At 56.3% G+C, this 23,478-nt stretch overlaps 5 protein-coding genes across 5 annotated transcripts; all 5 read right to left on the bottom strand.

Moving 5' to 3' along the window:
• Positions 1-1,939: 1,939 nt before the first annotated feature.
• LOC148057220 (feather keratin-like) lies at positions 1,940-2,257 on the bottom strand. The gene has a single exon (XM_087734377.1). It carries the CDS (start codon positions 2,255-2,257, stop codon positions 1,940-1,942), a length of 318 nt encoding a protein of 105 aa, XP_087590503.1.
• A 4,986-nt stretch (positions 2,258-7,243) lies between these two features.
• Positions 7,244-7,561, bottom strand: LOC148057219 (feather keratin-like). Its single transcript, XM_087734363.1, has one exon. It carries the CDS (start codon positions 7,559-7,561, stop codon positions 7,244-7,246), a length of 318 nt encoding a protein of 105 aa, XP_087590489.1.
• Positions 7,562-12,547: 4,986 nt separating this feature from the next.
• On the bottom strand, positions 12,548-12,865 carry LOC148057218 (feather keratin-like). Its single transcript, XM_087734356.1, has one exon. The coding sequence runs from the start codon at positions 12,863-12,865 to the stop codon at positions 12,548-12,550; it is 318 nt and encodes a 105-aa protein (XP_087590482.1).
• A 4,988-nt stretch (positions 12,866-17,853) lies between these two features.
• LOC148057217 (feather keratin-like) lies at positions 17,854-18,171 on the bottom strand. Its single transcript, XM_087734346.1, has one exon. It carries the CDS (start codon positions 18,169-18,171, stop codon positions 17,854-17,856), a length of 318 nt encoding a protein of 105 aa, XP_087590472.1.
• A 4,989-nt stretch (positions 18,172-23,160) lies between these two features.
• LOC148057216 (feather keratin-like) lies at positions 23,161-23,478 on the bottom strand. Its single transcript, XM_087734334.1, has one exon. It carries the CDS (start codon positions 23,476-23,478, stop codon positions 23,161-23,163), a length of 318 nt encoding a protein of 105 aa, XP_087590460.1.

The raw sequence follows: 23,478 nt of genomic DNA, 5'->3' as shown, positions 1-23,478 counted from the left end.
GTTCATGAAGGGAAGGTCCTGCTTGACCAACCTGATCTCCTTCTATGACAAGGTGACGCGCTTGGTGGATGAGGGGAAGGCTGTGGATGTTGTTGACCTGGACTTTAGTAAGGCCTTTGCCACTGTCTCCCACAGCATTCCCCTTGGAGAAGCTGGCTGCTCACGGCTTGGAGAAGTGCACTCTGCGCTGGGTAAAAACCTGGCTGAATGGGCGAGGCCAGAGAGTGGTGGTGAATGGAGTTCAATCCAGTTGGTGACCGGTCACGCGTGGTGTTCCCCAGGGCTGAGTATTGGGGCCGGTGCTGTTTAATATCTTTATCGATGATCTGGATGAGGGGATCAAGCGTACCCTCAGTAAGTTTGCAGATGAAGCCACGCTGGGCGGGAGTGTTGATCTGCTGGAGGGAAGAAAGGGCCTACAGAGGGATCTGGAGAGGCTGGATCGATGGGCTGAGTCCAATTCTAGGAGATGTAACAAGGCTCAGTGCCAGGTGTTGCACGTGGGTCACAACGACCCCATGCAACGCTGCAGGCTTGGGGAAGAGTGGCTGGAAAGCTGCGCGAGGGAAAAGGAGCTGGGGGTGTTGGTTGATACCCGGTTGCTTATGAGCCGGCAGTGTGCCCAGGTGGCCAAGAAGGCCAATAGCTTCGTGGCTTGTATGAGAAATAGTGTGGCCAGCAGGACCAGGGAGGTGATCATCCCCCAATACTGGGCACCGATTTGACCGCCCCTCGAATACAGTGTTGAGTGTTGGGCCGCTGACTAGAAGAAAGACACTGAGGTGCTGGAGCGTGTCGAAAGAAGAGCAAGGAAGCTGGTGAAGGGTCTAGAGAACAAGTCCTGTGAAGAGCAGCAGAGGGAACTGGCATGGTTCAGTCTGGAGAACAGGAGGGTGAGGGGAGAGCTTATGGCTCTCTCCAACTAGCTGAAAGGAGGTTGTAGCGAGGTGGGGGTCCGTCTCTTTTGCCAAGTAACAAGTGATAGGAGAAGAGGAAATGGGCTCAAGTAGCACAAAGGGACATTTAGATTGGATAATAGGAGCAACTTCTTCCTGGAAAGGGTTATCAAGCACTGGACCAGGCTGCCCAGGGAAGTGGTTGAGTCCCCGTCCTGGGAGGTATTTAAAGACATGTAGATGTGGTGCCTAGGGACATGGTTTTGTGGTGGACATGGCAGTGTTAAGTTAATGCTTAGACTCAATGATCTTAAGGGTCCTTTCCAACCTAAATAAATCTATGCTTCTAAGTGCGTGCTGCCAAGGGAAGCTGGCGTCAGAGACATGGGCAGAAGCGCATTAGCGTGTCCAAGCATTTGTTTGAGTAAGTGATGGGCTTGTGTCACGGGCTTGATGTCCCCATGTGCCAGTCTGTGTTGTTGTTATCGCTGGAGACATACTTGCTAAGAGAGGTCTTGCAGCCCCTTTCCAGCCATCCCGCGAGCCTGTTGAGCCCTGGCTTTGTGCTGAGTGAGACTGGAAGAGCGTTGGGAGAAGAAAGGAAGAGGAGGCATCTTCAGGCTGGGCTGCAGAAGAACTTTATTGACAGAGTCTGAGGTGCCAGTAGGGAGACCATCGGCCATGGTCCCTTGTGTGAGACAGATCTAGCCAGAGCCCCAAGATCTTCCACTCCTGCAGTGGGAGTGGTAAACTGGGGGTCCCTGGTGGTCTTTGGCTTGTGAGAACATAGTTGCAGCAGAGAACAGTGGATGTAGCAGAAGAGGCAGTGCCAAGAAGGAAGAGGGAGAAGAGGCGGAGGTACATGGGCCATGCTTGCAGGCAGCCCGGGCTGGCCCCTTCCCCGCTTCCTTCCTAGGTGCCTTGAGAGGAGGAGCTGTGCACTGCGGGTGCACAGGCCAGCAATTGCCGGGAGGTGCATCCTCAATCCATGCTGTGGCTTCCAGGGTGTGGGTGGTTGTTGTCAGGGGTGGTGGTGAGGGCCCTTAGCAGGGGTAGCAGCCTCTTCTGCCACTGAAGCAGCCCAGGCCTCCGAAGCCAGAGCCGTAGCCGTAGCCGAGGCCAAAGCCCCCGGAGACGGGCACTCCCTGGGAGCTGAGGACGTTGCCCACGGCAGCCGATGCGGAGGATCCGACGGCGGTGCTCTGGGGGAAGGAGCTGAGGATGGGTCCTGGCAGGGTGACCAGCACGGCGGGAGGCTGGATGACGACGCGGGAGTCCTCGCACTGCCTGACACAGGGCTCGTTGCAGCTGTTAGCCAGCGGGGTGGGTCCGCAGGGGCGGCAGAGGTCGTAGCAGGCCATGGGTGTGGTGTGGAGGGGCCCTGGAAGAGAGGGTGTTGAGTAGGCGGAGGGGCGTGGGGGTGCGAGGGGCGGTGTTGCAGGAGGGCGAGGGAGCGGGGAGGCCTGGTGTGGGGCTGTGGGGAGCGTGGGGGTGGGGAGGCGTCAGCGGTGCTGAGGCTGGGGTCAGAGCGTGGTGGAAGAGAGGGGCCAGGTGGGTCAGGAGAAGGAGGGGAAGGGGGTTGAGGCTCACCTTGTTGAGCGCGGAGGAGAAGGCGTGAGGAGAAGAGCGTGAGGGAGAGAGGTCCTGGGCTGGCTTTTATGCTGGTGTGCGAGGGGCGGGACAGCCTTTGCGCATGACAGCATTTTGCAGCAAGCAGCTGTTGCATGCCCCAGCCATGTAAGTAATGAGGTGGGGTGTGTTTTCCTTCCCGCAATTGTCCAATTTCATGTCCTCCTCTTGAGGCCGTGTCCATCTGACCTTGGCGGCAGCTTTGAAGTGAGAGCAGGTATTTGGGAGGATTTGCATGGAAGGTGCGTGTCAGGGCATTTGGCAGACGTGGCCAAAGCCTAGGAGAGGTGGGGCGTCGTCAGTGAGGTCATCCCATGGGACTGGTGTGGTGTGGTTTGCGGGTGCGTTGTGAAGAGGGGGCCCCATTTCCTCGCAGCCCTGGCAGGCTGGTCTGGGCTTTGGAGGTGTGCTGGGTGTGAGGCGCTGCCCCTTGCATCATGTTTTGTCCCTGCCCGCCTTGCTGCCAGATCACTAGGGCAGTTTTTAGGCCTGGCCTTTCCCGCTGGGTGTCCTCTGTGGGTGTCTGGTGCCCCTCTTGTTTGACTTTGTAGTTCTTGTGGAGGACAAGCTGACCGCGCGGCAGAAACGCAGCCTTGCGGCAAAAGAGGCCAAGAGTCTCCAGGGCAGTGCTGGGATGAGCGTTGCCAGGAGGTCGGGGGAGGTGATCTTGCTCTGTCTTTTGCACTGGTGAGGACCTGTGTGGAGTCCCGTGTCCAGCTGAGGGCTCCCCTGTTGAAGAAGGACATGGCCTTAGTGGAGTGAGTGCCGTGCAGGGCCACCAAGACGCTGAGGGGACTGGAGCATCCTTCCTATGAGGAGAAGCTGAGAGAGCTGGGAGGTTATTTCAGCCAGGAGGCAAGGCCGTGCATGGAAGATGACATCACTGTTTGTAAATCCCGGATGGGAGGGAATGATGCCAGGGGACACAGACTTTTCTTGTGGGTGGCCATGGCCAGGGCAAGGGTGGATGGAGAAAGCAGAGAAGACATGCCATTTCCTTGGAAGAGAAGGCAAGGCTTTTTCATCATGAGGGTGGTCAAGCAGCAGAACCAGTTGTGCAGAGAGCTGCTGGAGTCTCCATCCTCGGAGATACTGAAAACCTGACTGGCCGTGGTCGTGGACAGCCTGCTCAAGCTGACCCTGCTTGAGCAGGTTGGGTTGAAGTAGCCGATCTCCAGAGGTTCCTTGTGCACTCACTGATTCTGTTTGCTGTGATTCTGCTTGCTGTGATAGGCAGGGAGTTGTGCTCCCCAAGAAAGTTGGTCAACGGGGAGCAGAAAAAAGCCCTCATAATGCAAGGAGCAATGGTTAGCGACCTGCTACACCACTTAGCCACACACAGGTCTATGGGAGCGAATGGGATCCACCCAAGGGTACCGAGGGAGCTGGTGGAACGGCTCACCAAGCCACTTTCCATCATTTGTCATCAGTCCTGGCTAAGCGGGGAGGTCCCTGTTGACTGGAGGTTAGCAAATGAAGGTAATGATGAGTCTGTTTTAGACCATCCAACCAAGATGAAGAAACAGATGAAGCATTCTACAAGCGGTGGCTGAAGTCTCGCGATCGCTAGCCCTTGTTGTCATGGGAGACGTCAACTTACCAGATCTCTGCTGGAAACACAACACAGCAGAGAGGAAACGGTGTAGGAGGTTCCTGGAGTGCGTGGAAGATAACTTCCTGACGCAGCTGGTAAGCGAGCCAAGCATGGGAGGTGCCCCGCTGGACCTGCTGTTTACGAAGAGAGAAGGCCTGGTGGTGGTCGGAGGCCGTCTTGGGCACAGCGACCATGAAAGGACAGAGTTTTTGGTTCTCGGAGAAGTAAGGATGGGGGTCAGCAGAACCACTCCCCTGGACTTCAGAAAGGCAGACTTGGGCCTGCTTAGGAGTCTGGTTGAGGGAGTGCCTTGGGAGGCAGTCCTGAAGGGCAAAGGAGTGCAGGAAGGCTGGATGCTATTCAAGAAGGAAGTCTTAAATGCACAGGAGCAGGCCGTCCCCATGTGCCGAAAGACGAGCAGGCGGGGAAAAAGACCGGCCTGGCTGAACGCAGAGCTTCGGCTGGAACTCAGGAAAAAAAAAGAGAGCTGACCACCTTTGGAAGAAGGGGCAGGCAACTCAGGAGGACTACAAGGATGTTGTGAGGTTATGCAGGGAGAAAATGAGAAAGGCAAAGGCCCAGCTAGAACTTAAACTGGCCACTGCACTCAGGGATAACAAAAAATGTTTCTACAAATATATCGGCGACAAAAGGAGGGCCAAGGAGAATCTCCATTCTTTGTTGGCTGCAGAGGGAAACATCGCCACAAAGGATGAGGAGAAGGCTGGGGTACTTAATGCCTTCTTTGCCTCAGTCTTTAAGAGTCCGACTGGTCATCCTCAGGGTATTCGGGCCCCTGAGCTGGGAGATGGGGATAGGAAGCAGAACGAAGCCCCAGTAATGGAAGAGGTAACAGTCAGCGACCTGCTCCTCCACCTGGATGCCCACAAGTCTATGGGGCCAGAAGGGATCCACTTGAGGATACCGAGAGAGCTGGTGGAGGAGCTCGCCAAGCCACTCTCCATCATTTACCAGCAGTCCTGGTCAACGAGGGAGGTGCCAGCTGACTGGAAGTTAGCTATTGTGACACCCACCTACACGAAGGGTTGGAAGCAGGATCCCAGGATCTACAGGCCTGTCAGCCTGACCTCTGTGCTGGGGAAGGTCATGGAGCAGATCCTCTTGAGTGCCATCACACATAAGGCACATGCAGGACAACCAGGGCATCAGGCTCAGCCAGCATGGGTTCATGAAGGGAAGGTCCTGCTTGACCAACCTGATCTCCTTCTATGACAAGGTGACGCGCTTGGTGGATGAGGGGAAGGCTGTGGATGTTGTTGACCTGGACTTTAGTAAGGCCTTTGCCACTGTCTCCCACAGCATTCCCCTTGGAGAAGCTGGCTGCTCACGGCTTGGAGAAGTGCACTCTGCGCTGGGTAAAAACCTGGCTGAATGGGCGAGGCCAGAGAGTGGTGGTGAATGGAGTTCAATCCAGTTGGTGACCGGTCACGCGTGGTGTTCCCCAGGGCTGAGTATTGGGGCCGGTGCTGTTTAATATCTTTATCGATGATCTGGATGAGGGGATCAAGCGTACCCTCAGTAAGTTTGCAGATGAAGCCACGCTGGGCGGGAGTGTTGATCTGCTGGAGGGAAGAAAGGGCCTACAGAGGGATCTGGAGAGGCTGGATCGATGGGCTGAGTCCAATTCTAGGAGATGTAACAAGGCTCAGTGCCAGGTGTTGCACGTGGGTCACAACGACCCCATGCAACGCTGCAGGCTTGGGGAAGAGTGGCTGGAAAGCTGCGCGAGGGAAAAGGAGCTGGGGGTGTTGGTTGATACCCGGTTGCTTATGAGCCGGCAGTGTGCCCAGGTGGCCAAGAAGGCCAATAGCTTCGTGGCTTGTATGAGAAATAGTGTGGCCAGCAGGACCAGGGAGGTGATCATCCCCCAATACTGGGCACCGATTTGACCGCCCCTCGAATACAGTGTTGAGTGTTGGGCCGCTGACTAGAAGAAAGACACTGAGGTGCTGGAGCGTGTCGAAAGAAGAGCAAGGAAGCTGGTGAAGGGTCTAGAGAACAAGTCCTGTGAAGAGCAGCAGAGGGAACTGGCATGGTTCAGTCTGGAGAACAGGAGGGTGAGGGGAGAGCTTATGGCTCTCTCCAACTAGCTGAAAGGAGGTTGTAGCGAGGTGGGGGTCCGTCTCTTTTGCCAAGTAACAAGTGATAGGAGAAGAGGAAATGGGCTCAAGTAGCACAAAGGGACATTTAGATTGGATAATAGGAGCAACTTCTTCCTGGAAAGGGTTATCAAGCACTGGACCAGGCTGCCCAGGGAAGTGGTTGAGTCCCCGTCCTGGGAGGTATTTAAAGACATGTAGATGTGGTGCCTAGGGACATGGTTTTGTGGTGGACATGGCAGTGTTAAGTTAATGCTTAGACTCAATGATCTTAAGGGTCCTTTCCAACCTAAATAAATCTATGCTTCTAAGTGCGTGCTGCCAAGGGAAGCTGGCGTCAGAGACATGGGCAGAAGCGCATTAGCGTGTCCAAGCATTTGTTTGAGTAAGTGATGGGCTTGTGTCACGGGCTTGATGTCCCCATGTGCCAGTCTGTGTTGTTGTTATCGCTGGAGACATACTTGCTAAGAGAGGTCTTGCAGCCCCTTTCCAGCCATCCCGCGAGCCTGTTGAGCCCTGGCTTTGTGCTGAGTGAGACTGGAAGAGCGTTGGGAGAAGAAAGGAAGAGGAGGCATCTTCAGGCTGGGCTGCAGAAGAACTTTATTGACAGAGTCTGAGGTGCCAGTAGGGAGACCATCGGCCATGGTCCCTTGTGTGAGACAGATCTAGCCAGAGCCCCAAGATCTTCCACTCCTGCAGTGGGAGTGGTAAACTGGGGGTCCCTGGTGGTCTTTGGCTTGTGAGAACATAGTTGCAGCAGAGAACAGTGGATGTAGCAGAAGAGGCAGTGCCAAGAAGGAAGAGGGAGAAGAGGCGGAGGTACATGGGCCATGCTTGCAGGCAGCCCGGGCTGGCCCCTTCCCCGCTTCCTTCCTAGGTGCCTTGAGAGGAGGAGCTGTGCACTGCGGGTGCACAGGCCAGCAATTGCCGGGAGGTGCATCCTCAATCCATGCTGTGGCTTCCAGGGTGTGGGTGGTTGTTGTCAGGGGTGGTGGTGAGGGCCCTTAGCAGGGGTAGCAGCCTCTTCTGCCACTGAAGCAGCCCAGGCCTCCGAAGCCAGAGCCGTAGCCGTAGCCGAGGCCAAAGCCCCCGGAGACGGGCACTCCCTGGGAGCTGAGGACGTTGCCCACGGCAGCCGATGCGGAGGATCCGACGGCGGTGCTCTGGGGGAAGGAGCTGAGGATGGGTCCTGGCAGGGTGACCAGCACGGCGGGAGGCTGGATGACGACGCGGGAGTCCTCGCACTGCCTGACACAGGGCTCGTTGCAGCTGTTAGCCAGCGGGGTGGGTCCGCAGGGGCGGCAGAGGTCGTAGCAGGCCATGGGTGTGGTGTGGAGGGGCCCTGGAAGAGAGGGTGTTGAGTAGGCGGAGGGGCGTGGGGGTGCGAGGGGCGGTGTTGCAGGAGGGCGAGGGAGCGGGGAGGCCTGGTGTGGGGCTGTGGGGAGCGTGGGGGTGGGGAGGCGTCAGCGGTGCTGAGGCTGGGGTCAGAGCGTGGTGGAAGAGAGGGGCCAGGTGGGTCAGGAGAAGGAGGGGAAGGGGGTTGAGGCTCACCTTGTTGAGCGCGGAGGAGAAGGCGTGAGGAGAAGAGCGTGAGGGAGAGAGGTCCTGGGCTGGCTTTTATGCTGGTGTGCGAGGGGCGGGACAGCCTTTGCGCATGACAGCATTTTGCAGCAAGCAGCTGTTGCATGCCCCAGCCATGTAAGTAATGAGGTGGGGTGTGTTTTCCTTCCCGCAATTGTCCAATTTCATGTCCTCCTCTTGAGGCCGTGTCCATCTGACCTTGGCGGCAGCTTTGAAGTGAGAGCAGGTATTTGGGAGGATTTGCATGGAAGGTGCGTGTCAGGGCATTTGGCAGACGTGGCCAAAGCCTAGGAGAGGTGGGGCGTCGTCAGTGAGGTCATCCCATGGGACTGGTGTGGTGTGGTTTGCGGGTGCGTTGTGAAGAGGGGGCCCCATTTCCTCGCAGCCCTGGCAGGCTGGTCTGGGCTTTGGAGGTGTGCTGGGTGTGAGGCGCTGCCCCTTGCATCATGTTTTGTCCCTGCCCGCCTTGCTGCCAGATCACTAGGGCAGTTTTTAGGCCTGGCCTTTCCCGCTGGGTGTCCTCTGTGGGTGTCTGGTGCCCCTCTTGTTTGACTTTGTAGTTCTTGTGGAGGACAAGCTGACCGCGCGGCAGAAACGCAGCCTTGCGGCAAAAGAGGCCAAGAGTCTCCAGGGCGGTGCTGGGATGAGCGTTGCCAGGAGGTCGGGGGAGGTGATCTTGCTCTGTCTTTTGCACTGGTGAGGACCTGTGTGGAGTCCCGTGTCCAGCTGAGGGCTCCCCTGTTGAAGAAGGACATGGCCTTAGTGGAGTGAGTGCCGTGCAGGGCCACCAAGACGCTGAGGGGACTGGAGCATCCTTCCTATGAGGAGAAGCTGAGAGAGCTGGGAGGTTATTTCAGCCAGGAGGCAAGGCCGTGCATGGAAGATGACATCACTGTTTGTAAATCCCGGATGGGAGGGAATGATGCCAGGGGACACAGACTTTTCTTGTGGGTGGCCATGGCCAGGGCAAGGGTGGATGGAGAAAGCAGAGAAGACATGCCATTTCCTTGGAAGAGAAGGCAAGGCTTTTTCATCATGAGGGTGGTCAAGCAGCAGAACCAGTTGTGCAGAGAGCTGCTGGAGTCTCCATCCTCGGAGATACCGAAAACCTGACTGGCCGTGGTCGTGGACAGCCTGCTCAAGCTGACCCTGCTTGAGCAGGTTGGGTTGAAGTAGCCGATCTCCAGAGGTTCCTTGTGCACTCACTGATTCTGTTTGCTGTGATTCTGCTTGCTGTGATAGGCAGGGAGTTGTGCTCCCCAAGAAAGTTGGTCAACGGGGAGCAGAAAAAAGCCCTCATAATGCAAGGAGCAATGGTTAGCGACCTGCTACACCACTTAGCCACACACAGGTCTATGGGAGCGAATGGGATCCACCCAAGGGTACCGAGGGAGCTGGTGGAACGGCTCACCAAGCCACTTTCCATCATTTGTCATCAGTCCTGGCTAAGCGGGGAGGTCCCTGTTGACTGGAGGTTAGCAAATGAAGGTAATGATGAGTCTGTTTTAGACCATCCAACCAAGATGAAGAAACAGATGAAGCATTCTACAAGCGGTGGCTGAAGTCTCGCGATCGCTAGCCCTTGTTGTCATGGGAGACGTCAACTTACCAGATCTCTGCTGGAAACACAACACAGCAGAGAGGAAACGGTGTAGGAGGTTCCTGGAGTGCGTGGAAGATAACTTCCTGACGCAGCTGGTAAGCGAGCCAAGCATGGGAGGTGCCCCGCTGGACCTGCTGTTTACGAAGAGAGAAGGCCTGGTGGTGGTCGGAGGCCGTCTTGGGCACAGCGACCATGAAAGGACAGAGTTTTTGGTTCTCGGAGAAGTAAGGATGGGGGTCAGCAGAACCACTCCCCTGGACTTCAGAAAGGCAGACTTGGGCCTGCTTAGGAGTCTGGTTGAGGGAGTGCCTTGGGAGGCAGTCCTGAAGGGCAAAGGAGTGCAGGAAGGCTGGATGCTATTCAAGAAGGAAGTCTTAAATGCACAGGAGCAGGCCGTCCCCATGTGCCGAAAGACGAGCAGGCGGGGAAAAAGACCGGCCTGGCTGAACGCAGAGCTTCGGCTGGAACTCAGGAAAAAAAAAGAGAGCTGACCACCTTTGGAAGAAGGGGCAGGCAACTCAGGAGGACTACAAGGATGTTGTGAGGTTATGCAGGGAGAAAATGAGAAAGGCAAAGGCCCAGCTAGAACTTAAACTGGCCACTGCACTCAGGGATAACAAAAAATGTTTCTACAAATATATCGGCGACAAAAGGAGGGCCAAGGAGAATCTCCATTCTTTGTTGGCTGCAGAGGGAAACATCGCCACAAAGGATGAGGAGAAGGCTGGGGTACTTAATGCCTTCTTTGCCTCAGTCTTTAAGAGTCCGACTGGTCATCCTCAGGGTATTCGGGCCCCTGAGCTGGGAGATGGGGATAGGAAGCAGAACGAAGCCCCAGTAATGGAAGAGGTAACAGTCAGCGACCTGCTCCTCCACCTGGATGCCCACAAGTCTATGGGGCCAGAAGGGATCCACTTGAGGATACCGAGAGAGCTGGTGGAGGAGCTCGCCAAGCCACTCTCCATCATTTACCAGCAGTCCTGGTCAACGAGGGAGGTGCCAGCTGACTGGAAGTTAGCTAATGTGACACCCACCTACACGAAGGGTTGGAAGCAGGATCCCAGGATCAACAGGCCTGTCAGCCTGACCTCTGTGCTGGGGAAGGTCATGGAGCAGATCCTCTTGAGTGCCATCACACATAAGGCACATGCAGGACAACCAGGGCATCAGGCTCAGTCAGCATGGGTTCATGAAGGGAAGGTCCTGCTTGACCAACCTGATCTCCTTCTATGACAAGGTGACGCGCTTGGTGGATGAGGGGAAGGCTGTGGATGTTGTTGACCTGGACTTTAGTAAGGCCTTTGCCACTGTCTCCCACAGCATTCCCCTTGGAGAAGCTGGCTGCTCACGGCTTGGAGAAGTGCACTCTGCGCTGGGTAAAAACCTGGCTGAATGGGCGAGGCCAGAGAGTGGTGGTGAATGGAGTTCAATCCAGTTGGTGACCGGTCACGCGTGGTGTTCCCCAGGGCTGAGTATTGGGGCCGGTGCTGTTTAATATCTTTATCGATGATCTGGATGAGGGGATCAAGCGTACCCTCAGTAAGTTTGCAGATGAAGCCACGCTGGGCGGGAGTGTTGATCTGCTGGAGGGAAGAAAGGGCCTACAGAGGGATCTGGAGAGGCTGGATCGATGGGCTGAGTCCAATTCTAGGAGATGTAACAAGGCTCAGTGCCAGGTGTTGCACGTGGGTCACAACGACCCCATGCAACGCTGCAGGCTTGGGGAAGAGTGGCTGGAAAGCTGCGCGAGGGAAAAGGAGCTGGGGGTGTTGGTTGATACCCGGTTGCTTATGAGCCGGCAGTGTGCCCAGGTGGCCAAGAAGGCCAATAGCTTCGTGGCTTGTATGAGAAATAGTGTGGCCAGCAGGACCAGGGAGGTGATCATCCCCCAATACTGGGCACCGATTTGACCGCCCCTCGAATACAGTGTTGAGTGTTGGGCCGCTGACTAGAAGAAAGACACTGAGGTGCTGGAGCGTGTCGAAAGAAGAGCAAGGAAGCTGGTGAAGGGTCTAGAGAACAAGTCCTGTGAAGAGCAGCAGAGGGAACTGGCATGGTTCAGTCTGGAGAACAGGAGGGTGAGGGGAGAGCTTATGGCTCTCTCCAACTAGCTGAAAGGAGGTTGTAGCGAGGTGGGGGTCCGTCTCTTTTGCCAAGTAACAAGTGATAGGAGAAGAGGAAATGGGCTCAAGTAGCACAAAGGGACATTTAGATTGGATAATAGGAGCAACTTCTTCCTGGAAAGGGTTATCAAGCACTGGACCAGGCTGCCCAGGGAAGTGGTTGAGTCCCCGTCCTGGGAGGTATTTAAAGACATGTAGATGTGGTGCCTAGGGACATGGTTTTGTGGTGGACATGGCAGTGTTAAGTTAATGCTTAGACTCAATGATCTTAAGGGTCCTTTCCAACCTAAATAAATCTATGCTTCTAAGTGCGTGCTGCCAAGGGAAGCTGGCGTCAGAGACATGGGCAGAAGCGCATTAGCGTGTCCAAGCATTTGTTTGAGTAAGTGATGGGCTTGTGTCACGGGCTTGATGTCCCCATGTGCCAGTCTGTGTTGTTGTTATCGCTGGAGACATACTTGCTAAGAGAGGTCTTGCAGCCCCTTTCCAGCCATCCCGCGAGCCTGTTGAGCCCTGGCTTTGTGCTGAGTGAGACTGGAAGAGCGTTGGGAGAAGAAAGGAAGAGGAGGCATCTTCAGGCTGGGCTGCAGAAGAACTTTATTGACAGAGTCTGAGGTGCCAGTAGGGAGACCATCGGCCATGGTCCCTTGTGTGAGACAGACCTAGCCAGAGCCCCAAGATCTTCCACTCCTGCAGTGGGAGTGGTAAACTGGGGGTCCCTGGTGGTCTTTGGCTTGTGAGAACATAGTTGCAGCAGAGAACAGTGGATGTAGCAGAAGAGGCAGTGCCAAGAAGGAAGAGGGAGAAGAGGCGGAGGTACATGGGCCATGCTTGCAGGCAGCCCGGGCTGGCCCCTTCCCCGCTTCCTTCCTAGGTGCCTTGAGAGGAGGAGCTGTGCACTGCGGGTGCACAGGCCAGCAATTGCCGGGAGGTGCATCCTCAATCCATGCTGTGGCTTCCAGGGTGTGGGTGGTTGTTGTCAGGGGTGGTGGTGAGGGCCCTTAGCAGGGGTAGCAGCCTCTTCTGCCACTGAAGCAGCCCAGGCCTCCGAAGCCAGAGCCGTAGCCGTAGCCGAGGCCAAAGCCCCCGGAGACGGGCACTCCCTGGGAGCTGAGGACGTTGCCCACGGCAGCCGATGCGGAGGATCCGACGGCGGTGCTCTGGGGGAAGGAGCTGAGGATGGGTCCTGGCAGGGTGACCAGCACGGCGGGAGGCTGGATGACGACGCGGGAGTCCTCGCACTGCCTGACACAGGGCTCGTTGCAGCTGTTAGCCAGCGGGGTGGGTCCGCAGGGGCGGCAGAGGTCGTAGCAGGCCATGGGTGTGGTGTGGAGGGGCCCTGGAAGAGAGGGTGTTGAGTAGGCGGAGGGGCGTGGGGGTGCGAGGGGCGGTGTTGCAGGAGGGCGAGGGAGCGGGGAGGCCTGGTGTGGGGCTGTGGGGAGCGTGGGGGTGGGGAGGCGTCAGCGGTGCTGAGGCTGGGGTCAGAGCGTGGTGGAAGAGAGGGGCCAGGTGGGTCAGGAGAAGGAGGGGAAGGGGGTTGAGGCTCACCTTGTTGAGCGCGGAGGAGAAGGCGTGAGGAGAAGAGCGTGAGGGAGAGAGGTCCTGGGCTGGCTTTTATGCTGGTGTGCGAGGGGCGGGACAGCCTTTGCGCATGACAGCATTTTGCAGCAAGCAGCTGTTGCATGCCCCAGCCATGTAAGTAATGAGGTGGGGTGTGTTTTCCTTCCCGCAATTGTCCAATTTCATGTCCTCCTCTTGAGGCCGTGTCCATCTGACCTTGGCGGCAGCTTTGAAGTGAGAGCAGGTATTTGGGAGGATTTGCATGGAAGGTGCGTGTCAGGGCATTTGGCAGACGTGGCCAAAGCCTAGGAGAGGTGGGGCGTCGTCAGTGAGGTCATCCCATGGGACTGGTGTGGTGTGGTTTGCGGGTGCGTTGTGAAGAGGGGGCCCCATTTCCTCGCAGCCCTGGCAGGCTGGTCTGGGCTTTGGAGGTGTGCTGGGTGTGAGGCGCTGCCCCTTGCATCATGTTTTGTCCCTGCCCGCCTTGCTGCCAGATCACTAGGGCAGTTTTTAGGCCTGGCCTTTCCCGCTGGGTGTCCTCTGTGGGTGTCTGGTGCCCCTCTTGTTTGACTTTGTAGTTCTTGTGGAGGACAAGCTGACCGCGCGGCAGAAACGCAGCCTTGCGGCAAAAGAGGCCAAGAGTCTCCAGGGCAGTGCTGGGATGAGCGTTGCCAGGAGGTCGGGGGAGGTGATCTTGCTCTGTCTTTTGCACTGGTGAGGACCTGTGTGGAGTCCCGTGTCCAGCTGAGGGCTCCCCTGTTGAAGAAGGACATGGCCTTAGTGGAGTGAGTGCCGTGCAGGGCCACCAAGACGCTGAGGGGACTGGAGCATCCTTCCTATGAGGAGAAGCTGAGAGAGCTGGGAGGTTATTTCAGCCAGGAGGCAAGGCCGTGCATGGAAGATGACATCACTGTTTGTAAATCCCGGATGGGAGGGAATGATGCCAGGGGACACAGACTTTTCTTGTGGGTGGCCATGGCCAGGGCAAGGGTGGATGGAGAAAGCAGAGAAGACATGCCATTTCCTTGGAAGAGAAGGCAAGGCTTTTTCATCATGAGGGTGGTCAAGCAGCAGAACCAGTTGTGCAGAGAGCTGCTGGAGTCTCCATCCTCGGAGATACCGAAAACCTGACTGGCCGTGGTCGTGGACAGCCTGCTCAAGCTGACCCTGCTTGAGCAGGTTGGGTTGAAGTAGCCGATCTCCAGAGGTTCCTTGTGCACTCACTGATTCTGTTTGCTGTGATTCTGCTTGCTGTGATAGGCAGGGAGTTGTGCTCCCCAAGAAAGTTGGTCAACGGGGAGCAGAAAAAAGCCCTCATAATGCAAGGAGCAATGGTTAGCGACCTGCTACACCACTTAGCCACACACAGGTCTATGGGAGCGAATGGGATCCACCCAAGGGTACCGAGGGAGCTGGTGGAACGGCTCACCAAGCCACTTTCCATCATTTGTCATCAGTCCTGGCTAAGCGGGGAGGTCCCTGTTGACTGGAGGTTAGCAAATGAAGGTAATGATGAGTCTGTTTTAGACCATCCAACCAAGATGAAGAAACAGATGAAGCATTCTACAAGCGGTGGCTGAAGTCTCGCGATCGCTAGCCCTTGTTGTCATGGGAGACGTCAACTTACCAGATCTCTGCTGGAAACACAACACAGCAGAGAGGAAACGGTGTAGGAGGTTCCTGGAGTGCGTGGAAGATAACTTCCTGACGCAGCTGGTAAGCGAGCCAAGCATGGGAGGTGCCCCGCTGGACCTGCTGTTTACGAAGAGAGAAGGCCTGGTGGTGGTCGGAGGCCGTCTTGGGCACAGCGACCATGAAAGGACAGAGTTTTTGGTTCTCGGAGAAGTAAGGATGGGGGTCAGCAGAACCACTCCCCTGGACTTCAGAAAGGCAGACTTGGGCCTGCTTAGGAGTCTGGTTGAGGGAGTGCCTTGGGAGGCAGTCCTGAAGGGCAAAGGAGTGCAGGAAGGCTGGATGCTATTCAAGAAGGAAGTCTTAAATGCACAGGAGCAGGCCGTCCCCATGTGCCGAAAGACGAGCAGGCGGGGAAGAAGACCGGCCTGGCTGAACGCGAAGCTTCAGCTGGAACTCAGGAAAAAAAAAATGAGAGCTGACCACCTTTGGAAGAAGGGGCAGGCAACTCAGGAGGACTACAAGGATGTCGTGAGGTTATGCAGGGAGAAAATGAGAAAGGCAAAGGCCCAGCTAGAACTTAAACTGGCCACTGCACTGAGGGATAACAAAAAATGTTTCTACAAATATATCGGCGACAAAAGGAGGGCCAAGGAGAATCTCCATTCTTTGTTGGCTGCAGAGGGAAACATCGCCACAAAGGATGAGGAGAAGGCTGGGGTACTTAATGCCTTCTTTGCCTCAGTCTTTAAGAGTCCGACTGGTCATCCTCAGGGTATTCGGGCCCCTGAGCTGGGAGATGGGGATAGGAAGCAGAACGAAGCCCCAGTAATGGAAGAGGTAACAGTCAGCGACCTGCTCCTCCACCTGGATGCCCACAAGTCTATGGGGCCAGAAGGGATCCACTTGAGGATACCGAGAGAGCTGGTGGAGGAGCTCGCCAAGCCACTCTCCATCATTTACCAGCAGTCCTGGTCAACGAGGGAGGTGCCAGCTGACTGGAAGTTAGCTATTGTGACACCCACCTACACGAAGGGTTGGAAGCAGGATCCCAGGATCAACAGGCCTGTCAGCCTGACCTCTGTGCTGGGGAAGGTCATGGAGCAGATCCTCTTGAGTGCCATCACACATAAGGCACATGCAGGACAACCAGGGCATCAGGCTCAGCCAGCATGGGTTCATGAAGGGAAGGTCCTGCTTGACCAACCTGATCTCCTTCTATGACAAGGTGACGCGCTTGGTGGATGAGGGGAAGGCTGTGGATGTTGTTGACCTGGACTTTAGTAAGGCCTTTGCCACTGTCTCCCACAGCATTCCCCTTGGAGAAGCTGGCTGCTCACGGCTTGGAGAAGTGCACTCTGCGCTGGGTAAAAACCTGGCTGAATGGGCGAGGCCAGAGAGTGGTGGTGAATGGAGTTCAATCCAGTTGGTGACCGGTCACGCGTGGTGTTCCCCAGGGCTGAGTATTGGGGCCGGTGCTGTTTAATATCTTTATCGATGATCTGGATGAGGGGATCAAGCGTACCCTCAGTAAGTTTGCAGATGAAGCCACGCTGGGCGGGAGTGTTGATCTGCTGGAGGGAAGAAAGGGCCTACAGAGGGATCTGGAGAGGCTGGATCGATGGGCTGAGTCCAATTCTAGGAGATGTAACAAGGCTCAGTGCCAGGTGTTGCACGTGGGTCACAACGACCCCATGCAACGCTGCAGGCTTGGGGAAGAGTGGCTGGAAAGCTGCGCGAGGGAAAAGGAGCTGGGGGTGTTGGTTGATACCCGGTTGCTTATGAGCCGGCAGTGTGCCCAGGTGGCCAAGAAGGCCAATAGCTTCGTGGCTTGTATGAGAAATAGTGTGGCCAGCAGGACCAGGGAGGTGATCATCCCCCAATACTGGGCACCGATTTGACCGCCCCTCGAATACAGTGTTGAGTGTTGGGCCGCTGACTAGAAGAAAGACACTGAGGTGCTGGAGCGTGTCGAAAGAAGAGCAAGGAAGCTGGTGAAGGGTCTAGAGAACAAGTCCTGTGAAGAGCAGCAGAGGGAACTGGCATGGTTCAGTCTGGAGAACAGGAGGGTGAGGGGAGAGCTTATGGCTCTCTCCAACTAGCTGAAAGGAGGTTGTAGCGAGGTGGGGGTCCGTCTCTTTTGCCAAGTAACAAGTGATAGGAGAAGAGGAAATGGGCTCAAGTAGCACAAAGGGACATTTAGATTGGATAATAGGAGCAACTTCTTCCTGGAAAGGGTTATCAAGCACTGGACCAGGCTGCCCAGGGAAGTGGTTGAGTCCCCGTCCTGGGAGGTATTTAAAGACATGTAGATGTGGTGCCTAGGGACATGGTTTTGTGGTGGACATGGCAGTGTTAAGTTAATGCTTAGACTCAATGATCTTAAGGGTCCTTTCCAACCTAAATAAATCTATGCTTCTAAGTGCGTGCTGCCAAGGGAAGCTGGCGTCAGAGACATGGGCAGAAGCGCATTAGCGTGTCCAAGCATTTGTTTGAGTAAGTGATGGGCTTGTGTCACGGGCTTGATGTCCCCATGTGCCAGTCTGTGTTGTTGTTATCGCTGGAGACATACTTGCTAAGAGAGGTCTTGCAGCCCCTTTCCAGCCATCCCGCGAGCCTGTTGAGCCCTGGCTTTGTGCTGAGTGAGACTGGAAGAGCGTTGGGAGAAGAAAGGAAGAGGAGGCATCTTCAGGCTGGGCTGCAGAAGAACTTTATTGACAGAGTCTGAGGTGCCAGTAGGGAGACCATCGGCCATGGTCCCTTGTGTGAGACAGACCTAGCCAGAGCCCCAAGATCTTCCACTCCTGCAGTGGGAGTGGTAAACTGGGGGTCCCTGGTGGTCTTTGGCTTGTGAGAACATAGTTGCAGCAGAGAACAGTGGATGTAGCAGAAGAGGCAGTGCCAAGAAGGAAGAGGGAGAAGAGGCGGAGGTACATGGGCCATGCTTGCAGGCAGCCCGGGCTGGCCCCTTCCCCGCTTCCTTCCTAGGTGCCTTGAGAGGAGGAGCTGTGCACTGCGGGTGCACAGGCCAGCAATTGCCGGGAGGTGCATCCTCAATCCATGCTGTGGCTTCCAGGGTGTGGGTGGTTGTTGTCAGGGGTGGTGGTGAGGGCCCTTAGCAGGGGTAGCAGCCTCTTCTGCCACTGAAGCAGCCCAGGCCTCCGAAGCCAGAGCCGTAGCCGTAGCCGAGGCCAAAGCCCCCGGAGACGGGCACTCCCTGGGAGCTGAGGACGTTGCCCACGGCAGCCGATGCGGAGGATCCGACGGCGGTGCTCTGGGGGAAGGAGCTGAGGATGGGTCCTGGCAGGGTGACCAGCACGGCGGGAGGCTGGATGACGACGCGGGAGTCCTCGCACTGCCTGACACAGGGCTCGTTGCAGCTGTTAGCCAGCGGGGTGGGTCCGCAGGGGCGGCAGAGGTCGTAGCAGGCCATGGGTGTGGTGTGGAGGGGCCCTGGAAGAGAGGGTGTTGAGTAGGCGGAGGGGCGTGGGGGTGCGAGGGGCGGTGTTGCAGGAGGGCGAGGGAGCGGGGAGGCCTGGTGTGGGGCTGTGGGGAGCGTGGGGGTGGGGAGGCGTCAGCGGTGCTGAGGCTGGGGTCAGAGCGTGGTGGAAGAGAGGGGCCAGGTGGGTCAGGAGAAGGAGGGGAAGGGGGTTGAGGCTCACCTTGTTGAGCGCGGAGGAGAAGGCGTGAGGAGAAGAGCGTGAGGGAGAGAGGTCCTGGGCTGGCTTTTATGCTGGTGTGCGAGGGGCGGGACAGCCTTTGCGCATGACAGCATTTTGCAGCAAGCAGCTGTTGCATGCCCCAGCCATGTAAGTAATGAGGTGGGGTGTGTTTTCCTTCCCGCAATTGTCCAATTTCATGTCCTCCTCTTGAGGCCGTGTCCATCTGACCTTGGCGGCAGCTTTGAAGTGAGAGCAGGTATTTGGGAGGATTTGCATGGAAGGTGCGTGTCAGGGCATTTGGCAGACGTGGCCAAAGCCTAGGAGAGGTGGGGCGTCGTCAGTGAGGTCATCCCATGGGACTGGTGTGGTGTGGTTTGCGGGTGCGTTGTGAAGAGGGGGCCCCATTTCCTCGCAGCCCTGGCAGGCTGGTCTGGGCTTTGGAGGTGTGCTGGGTGTGAGGCGCTGCCCCTTGCATCATGTTTTGTCCCTGCCCGCCTTGCTGCCAGATCACTAGGGCAGTTTTTAGGCCTGGCCTTTCCCGCTGGGTGTCCTCTGTGGGTGTCTGGTGCCCCTCTTGTTTGACTTTGTAGTTCTTGTGGAGGACAAGCTGACCGCGCGGCAGAAACGCAGCCTTGCGGCAAAAGAGGCCAAGAGTCTCCAGGGCAGTGCTGGGATGAGCGTTGCCAGGAGGTCGGGGGAGGTGATCTTGCTCTGTCTTTTGCACTGGTGAGGACCTGTGTGGAGTCCCGTGTCCAGCTGAGGGCTCCCCTGTTGAAGAAGGACATGGCCTTAGTGGAGTGAGTGCCGTGCAGGGCCACCAAGACGCTGAGGGGACTGGAGCATCCTTCCTATGAGGAGAAGCTGAGAGAGCTGGGAGGTTATTTCAGCCAGGAGGCAAGGCCGTGCATGGAAGATGACATCACTGTTTGTAAATCCCGGATGGGAGGGAATGATGCCAGGGGACACAGACTTTTCTTGTGGGTGGCCATGGCCAGGGCAAGGGTGGATGGAGAAAGCAGAGAAGACATGCCATTTCCTTGGAAGAGAAGGCAAGGCTTTTTCATCATGAGGGTGGTCAAGCAGCAGAACCAGTTGTGCAGAGAGCTGCTGGAGTCTCCATCCTCGGAGATACCGAAAACCTGACTGGCCGTGGTCGTGGACAGCCTGCTCAAGCTGACCCTGCTTGAGCAGGTTGGGTTGAAGTAGCCGATCTCCAGAGGTTCCTTGTGCACTCACTGATTCTGTTTGCTGTGATTCTGCTTGCTGTGATAGGCAGGGAGTTGTGCTCCCCAAGAAAGTTGGTCAACGGGGAGCAGAAAAAAGCCCTCATAATGCAAGGAGCAATGGTTAGCGACCTGCTACACCACTTAGCCACACACAGGTCTATGGGAGCGAATGGGATCCACCCAAGGGTACCGAGGGAGCTGGTGGAACGGCTCACCAAGCCACTTTCCATCATTTGTCATCAGTCCTGGCTAAGCGGGGAGGTCCCTGTTGACTGGAGGTTAGCAAATGAAGGTAATGATGAGTCTGTTTTAGACCATCCAACCAAGATGAAGAAACAGATGAAGCATTCTACAAGCGGTGGCTGAAGTCTCGCGATCGCTAGCCCTTGTTGTCATGGGAGACGTCAACTTACCAGATCTCTGCTGGAAACACAACACAGCAGAGAGGAAACGGTGTAGGAGGTTCCTGGAGTGCGTGGAAGATAACTTCCTGACGCAGCTGGTAAGCGAGCCAAGCATGGGAGGTGCCCCGCTGGACCTGCTGTTTACGAAGAGAGAAGGCCTGGTGGTGGTCGGAGGCCGTCTTGGGCACAGCGACCATGAAAGGACAGAGTTTTTGGTTCTCGGAGAAGTAAGGATGGGGGTCAGCAGAACCACTCCCCTGGACTTCAGAAAGGCAGACTTGGGCCTGTTTAGGAGTCTGGTTGAGGGAGTGCCTTGGGAGGCAGTCCTGAAGGGCAAAGGAGTGCAGGAAGGCTGGATGCTATTCAAGAAGGAAGTCTTAAATGCACAGGAGCAGGCCGTCCCCATGTGCCGAAAGACGAGCAGGCGGGGAAGAAGACCGGCCTGGCTGAACGCGAAGCTTCAGCTGGAACTCAGGAAAAAAAAAAAAGAGAGCTGACCACCTTTGGAAGAAGGGGCAGGCAACTCAGGAGGACTACAAGGATGTTGTGAGGTTATGCAGGGAGAAAATGAGAAAGGCAAAGGCCCAGCTAGAACTTAAACTGGCCACTGCACTCAGGGATAACAAAAAATGTTTCTACAAATATATCGGCGACAAAAGGAGGGCCAAGGAGAATCTCCATTCTTTGTTGGCTGCAGAGGGAAACATCGCCACAAAGGATGAGGAGAAGGCTGGGGTACTTAATGCCTTCTTTGCCTCAGTCTTTAAGAGTCCGACTGGTCATCCTCAGGGTATTCGGGCCCCTGAGCTGGGAGATGGGGATAGGAAGCAGAACGAAGCCCCAGTAATGGAAGAGGTAACAGTCAGCGACCTGCTCCTCCACCTGGATGCCCACAAGTCTATGGGGCCAGAAGGGATCCACTGGAGGATACCGAGGGAGCTGGTGGAGGAGCTCGCCAAGCCACTCTCCATCATTTACCAGCAGTCCTGGTCAACGAGGGAGGTGCCAGCTGACTGGAAGTTAGCTAATGTGACACCCACCTTCACGAAGGGTTGGAAGCAGGATCCCAGGATCAACAGGCCTGTCAGCCTGACCTCTGTGCTGGGGAAGGTCATGGAGCAGATCCTCTTGAGTGCCATCACACATAAGGCACATGCAGGACAACCAGGGCATCAGGCTCAGCCAGCATGGGTTCATGAAGGGAAGGTCCTGCTTGACCAACCTGATCTCCTTCTATGACAAGGTGACGCGCTTGGTGGATGAGGGGAAGGCTGTGGATGTTGTTGACCTGGACTTTAGTAAGGCCTTTGCCACTGTCTCCCACAGCATTCCCCTTGGAGAAGCTGGCTGCTCACGGCTTGGAGAAGTGCACTCTGCGCTGGGTAAAAACCTGGCTGAATGGGCGAGGCCAGAGAGTGGTGGTGAATGGAGTTCAATCCAGTTGGTGACCGGTCACGCGTGGTGTTCCCCAGGGCTGAGTATTGGGGCCGGTGCTGTTTAATATCTTTATCGATGATCTGGATGAGGGGATCAAGCGTACCCTCAGTAAGTTTGCAGATGAAGCCACGCTGGGCGGGAGTGTTGATCTGCTGGAGGGAAGAAAGGGCCTACAGAGGGATCTGGAGAGGCTGGATCGATGGGCTGAGTCCAATTCTAGGAGATGTAACAAGGCTCAGTGCCAGGTGTTGCACGTGGGTCACAACGACCCCATGCAACGCTGCAGGCTTGGGGAAGAGTGGCTGGAAAGCTGCGCGAGGGAAAAGGAGCTGGGGGTGTTGGTTGATACCCGGTTGCTTATGAGCCGGCAGTGTGCCCAGGTGGCCAAGAAGGCCAATAGCTTCGTGGCTTGTATGAGAAATAGTGTGGCCAGCAGGACCAGGGAGGTGATCATCCCCCAATACTGGGCACCGATTTGACCGCCCCTCGAATACAGTGTTGAGTGTTGGGCCGCTGACTAGAAGAAAGACACTGAGGTGCTGGAGCGTGTCGAAAGAAGAGCAAGGAAGCTGGTGAAGGGTCTAGAGAACAAGTCCTGTGAAGAGCAGCAGAGGGAACTGGCATGGTTCAGTCTGGAGAACAGGAGGGTGAGGGGAGAGCTTATGGCTCTCTCCAACTAGCTGAAAGGAGGTTGTAGCGAGGTGGGGGTCCGTCTCTTTTGCCAAGTAACAAGTGATAGGAGAAGAGGAAATGGGCTCAAGTAGCACAAAGGGACATTTAGATTGGATAATAGGAGCAACTTCTTCCTGGAAAGGGTTATCAAGCACTGGACCAGGCTGCCCAGGGAAGTGGTTGAGTCCCCGTCCTGGGAGGTATTTAAAGACATGTAGATGTGGTGCCTAGGGACATGGTTTTGTGGTGGACATGGCAGTGTTAAGTTAATGCTTAGACTCAATGATCTTAAGGGTCCTTTCCAACCTAAATAAATCTATGCTTCTAAGTGCGTGCTGCCAAGGGAAGCTGGCGTCAGAGACATGGGCAGAAGCGCATTAGCGTGTCCAAGCATTTGTTTGAGTAAGTGATGGGCTTGTGTCACGGGCTTGATGTCCCCATGTGCCAGTCTGTGTTGTTGTTATCGCTGGAGACATACTTGCTAAGAGAGGTCTTGCAGCCCCTTTCCAGCCATCCCGCGAGCCTGTTGAGCCCTGGCTTTGTGCTGAGTGAGACTGGAAGAGCGTTGGGAGAAGAAAGGAAGAGGAGGCATCTTCAGGCTGGGCTGCAGAAGAACTTTATTGACAGAGTCTGAGGTGCCAGTAGGGAGACCATCGGCCATGGTCCCTTGTGTGAGACAGATCTAGCCAGAGCCCCAAGATCTTCCACTCCTGCAGTGGGAGTGGTAAACTGGGGGTCCCTGGTGGTCTTTGGCTTGTGAGAACATAGTTGCAGCAGAGAACAGTGGATGTAGCAGAAGAGGCAGTGCCAAGAAGGAAGAGGGAGAAGAGGCGGAGGTACATGGGCCATGCTTGCAGGCAGCCCGGGCTGGCCCCTTCCCCGCTTCCTTCCTAGGTGCCTTGAGAGGAGGAGCTGTGCACTGCGGGTGCACAGGCCAGCAATTGCCGGGAGGTGCATCCTCAATCCATGCTGTGGCTTCCAGGGTGTGGGTGGTTGTTGTCAGGGGTGGTGGTGAGGGCCCTTAGCAGGGGTAGCAGCCTCTTCTGCCACTGAAGCAGCCCAGGCCTCCGAAGCCAGAGCCGTAGCCGTAGCCGAGGCCAAAGCCCCCGGAGACGGGCACTCCCTGGGAGCTGAGGACGTTGCCCACGGCAGCCGATGCGGAGGATCCGACGGCGGTGCTCTGGGGGAAGGAGCTGAGGATGGGTCCTGGCAGGGTGACCACGACGGCGGGAGGCTGGATGACGACGCGGGAGTCCTCGCACTGCCTGACACAGGGCTCGTTGCAGCTGTTAGCCAGCGGGGTGGGTCCGCAGGGGCGGCAGCTGTCGTAGCAGGCCAT

This window comes from Nipponia nippon, unplaced genomic scaffold (assembly GCF_047370975.1).
Source record: "Nipponia nippon isolate SJK-2023a ecotype South Korea unplaced genomic scaffold, ASM4737097v1 scaffold_1, whole genome shotgun sequence".
In the NCBI taxonomy this organism is placed as follows: Eukaryota; Metazoa; Chordata; class Aves; order Pelecaniformes; family Threskiornithidae; genus Nipponia; species Nipponia nippon.
The sequence above is the reverse complement of the archived record's forward strand: the minus strand, read 5'-3'. Positions and strand labels throughout refer to the sequence as shown.